The following is a 5,332-nucleotide window of genomic DNA, read 5'->3' on the forward strand; positions in this document are numbered from 1 at the left end:
AAACCTTTTAAAGGTACTATGCTGCTCATCCTGGGGACCAGACAAAGTTTCTATGCTCAGGATTTATAGGGCCCTTGTCCGCTCTAAGCTGGACTACAGTTGCATTGTTTATGGCTCTGCGCGAGAATCTACTCTTCGTATGCTGGATCCAATTCACCATCAAGCACTACGTTTGTGCACTGGTGCTTTTCGAACTTCTCCTGTTCAAAGTTTGTATGCAGATGCTTATGAGCCCCCACTATCTCTCAGGAGAGAACAGTTGTCTCTATTTTACTATATAAAACAGAAATCTCACACTAAATCTTCAGCTGATTGTACAGTATTAGATACTCCGCTGAATAGGTTATTTGAAGCTCGCCCAAGCTGTGTCCCTTCATTTGCCATAAGAATGGAAAATGTGAGTAGCACGATTGACCTTAACACAAGCAACATTTCACAGCTAGAGGTCTGTAGTATATCTCCTTGGTCTACTCCTGTGATAAATGTTGACCTTAGCTTAAAGCAATTTCCAAAGGAATCCACCCCAGACTACATCTACAGACAGCACTTTGCAGAAATTCAACATCGTGACAGGAATTTAATTCCTATTTATACAGATGGATCTAAATCTGATGATTACGTCGGCTCAGCTTTCGTCTGCCAGGATGAAATTGTGGCAGAACAAATTGCATCGAATTCTTCCATCTTTTCTGCAGAGTTGCATGCTATTTATTTAGCTTTAAATTATATAAATAGGAAAGGTCATCGTTGCTGTGTGATTTATACTGACTCAGTTAGTGCACTTCAGGCTTTGATCTCGAGCAAACCTAGTTCTCACTCTATAGTGATTAAAACTCAAAAACTGTTTTGCCATCTTATTGCAAGTAATTTTTTTGTAAAATTTTGTTGGGTCCCAGGCCATGTAGGTATAAAAGGAAATGAAGAAGCGGACGCAGCTGCAAAGGCAGCTAGTCCTCTACAACATATAATGCCTATTGAAGGAGGTGATTTGAAGCTAGTTGTTAAAAACCGACTAGCAGAGCGATGGCAAAACATGTGGAATGCACAAATCCACAATAAACTACACGAGATCAAGCCGAATATAGAAAATTGGACACATAATAAACAGTATGACAGGAGATCTGAAGTTATTCTTAGTCGTTTGAGAATTGGGCATACTTGGTTGACTCATCTGTACCTTTTGAAGGGTGAAGACCAACCTTTATGCCAATATTGTAACTGTACTGTAAGTGTTAAACACATACTTTGCAACTGCATTGCCTCTGAGAGGATACGTAGACAGCATTTTGGAAATGCAAGCTTTAGAGAGATTCTGGGTCAGAGGCCAAATCTTGATAAACTGTTGAACTTTCTGAAAGTCACTAATTATTATAAACAAATTTGATTATTTATTTAACGATTTATTTATTTATATGTTGTTATTATATACACGTGTACTGTTATATATTTTTGTTATAGGTTTTGTTATTTATTATATTAATATAGAGATATTTGATTAGTTATTTACTTATTTTAAAGTTTTATTTGCCTTGTTTTTGCTTAGTTATCTTGTTATATATATTTGTTGTTATTTATTTATTTATGTAATAATGTCCTATGTTCGTTTGTGTGATGTCTTAAAATTTTTACCATTTGCTTTGGCGCAGCTTAGCCTAAATGGCTCTTGTGCCAAAAAACTAGAACAACCAAACCAAACCAAACCTTATTTCTTCCTCTAAATTTGTCAATCTTTCCCTTTTTTTAGATTTTATATTGGTTAATGTGGAAAACCCAAGTTCATATAAATATGAAGTTGAAAAAAATAGTAAAATTTTTTTGGCTTTTTTTGATATCAGTGGATCAGTGGATATTGTTGGACCGATATCCAGAATTCATCAAGATTCATTTCAGCATGTTTGATTTTCAAGGAACGGTCAGATGACAAGGATATAAGCTCCTCTTCTTCTGAGACATTAAATTCAGAATTATTATATAATTCTTTTGAAATAAATGGATTCCTAACCCAGTCATATTTGTCCGTATCGAGAGAAGGAAAATATTTTCTTACGTTGTTTTCTAATATTGCTAAATGTTCTGATATCAAGGAAACAATATCGGTATTATTATGTACGAATGGAAACATACTGAGATTATTTTCTTCTACTCTCTTTTTCCAAAGAATGATCTTCTTGTGGAAAGCTGATAGTTTGTCCGTTGATGTTAAGATGTTTTCGTGTACACCTTGCATGGTAGTATTCACAGTGTTCAAATAATTAAATATGTTCTTTAAATATCCAAGCTTGGCACACCACATATCATTTTTAAGATTTTCTGCAAAGCACATATTTTCTTGTTTGAAGAAAACTATCAATTCTTTTTTCAGTTTCAGTACACGAAAAAGCACCTTTCCTCGAGAAAGCCACCTGATTTCTGTATGAAAAATTAACCCTTCATATATTGCTTCCATCATTGCACACAGTTGTTTAAAAATTCGGGATTTCAATGGTCTCGCCTTTATGTAATTTACCATATTAACAACGCTAGTAAGAACATCTTTTAATTCTGCAGGTAATGTTTTTTCAATAAGCACTTCACTATCTAAGAAGCAGTGATTTATATAAATCTCACAAATTGTTTGAGCCTGTCATCGAAGGAGCTCCATCAGTGCAGATATCCACGCATTGTTCCCAGTTCAAATTCAAACATTCAAAGTAAGAATTTATAGCATTATAAATGGCTTCTCCAGTCGTTCTTTCTAGTAACTCTCTGCAACACAAAAATTCGTTGACTATTCTATTTTCTTTAACAAATTGAATGTATCCAAGTAAAATGGGTTTTCCACTAATATCTGTTGATTCGTCAATTTGAAGAGCGAAAGACGTATTGTGAAGTTTACTTGCAAGTCTGCTTTCAATGTCACATGCCATATCGATTATTCTTCTGTGAATCGTATTATTTGAGACTGGTATTTTCATTACTTCTTTTTTCGCAACATGCTGGTAAAATGAGTGACTCGGCTATGGTATGTGGTTTTTGTTTCATAGCTACTAATTCTGCTATTTTGTAGGAGGCTATTTGAGATTTATCAGATAATTTCACAATTTTATTGAAATAGGTTGCCTGTTTGTTTTTCATAATTAAAAATCTATCAAAATAATTTCTATCTTTTGAAGTAAGATTTTTATGCTTAGTTGTAAAATGTCGTTTCAACTTTGCAGGAACCATTGCACTATTTAAAGTTTAAATCCACATACACAACACAATGGTGTTGGACAATTTTTATCACCTGTCCATGTAAAGCCGTAATTCATATATTCTTCCATGTATTGATGATTAATTTTATGTTTTTTTGAACAGCTAGGCTTTCCTTTTAAAATAGCAGCCTCTTCAATCTCATCGCTATCACTTGAACCAGTATCGTGATTATGTTTCCGTGTGATAAATCTAGTCATCATTTCCTGGGTTACAAAGTTTATTATTAAACTATAATCAAGTAATGTTAAATATATTTATATTAATTTACTTACGATTGTTTATTAATATGCGTAACCGAATTATTCTATATTGAAATTTTTCTCCGTTGCGGGTCGCACCATCTTAAATTTTTGTCGATGTTAAGCCTAAAAAATATTCACGATTTTGAAGAAAAATAATAATTATGGCTATTGTATCGTCCAAAATTACTTTTTTATTTTGCACAAACAAAATAGATATAATAATAAATGTAAAAACTAAAGTAATATATTTCAAAAGTTACTTTAAATATAAAAATTATAACAACTAGCAAACTCTTGTTTCAAAAACGTTCTGTTACTGAAATGAGATGCGGGTCCACCGGTCAAGTTCAGCATGTCACTACCCTAGATCAGTACTGCACTAGATATATTGGGAATAATACGGGACAGGAATTAAAGATTACAGTAAATGTGTGGAAGTAATGTGTTGTTTTGTTTATATTTGCTAATGCGCAGAAAAGGCCTCTTTGTTTCAAAAACTTTTTTAGGTAACTTTTTAGTAGGCTTTAATTGAGAAGAATTAAAAATAAAAATAAAAAAATATATATTGTAAAAAGTTTTTAAAGAGAAAATCTGCCAGAAGGCTAAAGAAGGAAAAAAAGAGAGGGCACTAGTTGCTTTTTTTTTTTTTTTAGAAGAGGAGAAAAGATGGTGGCCCAATCGTTGTAATTGTTATAATTAACTTTTATTCAGTTTTTATCATTGCCTTTATCTTATTCAAAACAGCAGTACACTCAGGGCGAAACAAGTCTTCGAAATGCCGCCCCTTAAATGTTTTTCTCTAAAATACCTTCGGTTGTGATTTAAAAAAACTGCACAAATTGTACGAATACTATTTTTACTTTGAAAATAAAAATTACTTTAAAATAATGATATCAAGTATCAACTACAAGAATCTACTACAGGTTTACCCTTCTAACTTTAACTTTAGCAAATTCGTTAATTAGGGAATCGTAATCTAGAGTGGCAGCCAATGTAGATTCAACAGAAAAAAATTTAATTACTTTTTTTTTTTTTTGCTTAAATCAGTTTATTTTTACTAGGGAAACGTTCTACAACGTTTTCGGCTGCATCCCGCGGCCTCTTCCGGTGTATTACTCCTCTTGTTCGCCGGATTCTCACGAAATTCGTCGGAATCGTCCGACGACAATAAAACTACAACGGGTTCGGACGTACTCGGCAATTCATATTTCTGTCGGTAGTCGTCCACTGTGGCCCGGAGGGCCCTGTTCCTATTCCTCTCCAATTGTAGTTCTGCTCGTAGCACTGCTACGTAGTCAGGTTCGTAACCGCCGAGGCTGCGGATCATGGCCGTTATCGGGTCGGCGGTCTCATCGGCAGGCCATACGAGTTCCTGTATAGCGCACTCGAAGGTCTCCATCACGCCGCTTCGATGAAGAATTTCAAATAGTTGGTCGACGGCCTCCGGCCGGGACAATCTTTCCTTCACTCCTTCGGCTGGAATCGAAGTATCTTTGCTAATCGTATCTAATCGTGAACTCGAAGTATCTTTGCTAGTCGAAGTATCTTTGCTAGTCGAAGTATCGTGGTGGTTCATCGTTCCGTCAAGAAAGCTTTCATATATTCTTCCATGTATTGATGATTAATTTTATGTTTTTTTGAACAGCTAGGCTTTCCTTTTAAAATAGCAGCCTCTTCAATCTCATCGCTATCACTTGAACCAGTATCGTGATTATGTTTCCGTGTTTAGAAATTTAGAAATTTAGAAATTAATGATAGATTTCTAAGTTTTGTTTGGCTTATTGAACTTCTTAAGTAGCGTGTTATTAATCTTAATTTGGAAAAACTTTCCATTTTAGTGGGGGACATCATGAAAA

General features: G+C 34.3%; 1 protein-coding gene and 1 pseudogene across 1 annotated transcript; one reads left to right on the forward strand and one right to left on the reverse strand.

The window, feature by feature from the left end:
- The first annotated feature begins 13 nt into the window (after positions 1–13).
- Positions 14–1,486, forward strand: LOC111639474. The gene has a single exon (XM_023385367.1). It carries the CDS (start codon positions 53–55, stop codon positions 1,382–1,384), a length of 1,332 nt encoding a protein of 443 aa, XP_023241135.1. The 5' UTR covers positions 14–52; the 3' UTR covers positions 1,385–1,486.
- A 324-nt stretch (positions 1,487–1,810) lies between these two features.
- Positions 1,811–3,100, reverse strand: LOC111639476 (annotated as a pseudogene).
- Between the last annotated feature and the right edge of the window lie 2,232 nt (positions 3,101–5,332).

The sequence above is a fragment of the Centruroides sculpturatus genome, unplaced genomic scaffold (genome assembly GCF_000671375.1).
Source record: "Centruroides sculpturatus isolate CEXI.00-Female unplaced genomic scaffold, Cexi_2.0 scaffold1148, whole genome shotgun sequence".
Taxonomy (NCBI): Eukaryota; Metazoa; Arthropoda; class Arachnida; order Scorpiones; family Buthidae; genus Centruroides; species Centruroides sculpturatus.

What these genes read in the sequence shown, in the direction of transcription:
- LOC111639474 (XM_023385367.1), top strand. Translation starts at nt 53, where the DNA reads ATGCTCAGGATTTATAGGGCCCTTGTCCGCTCTAAGCTGGACTACAGT.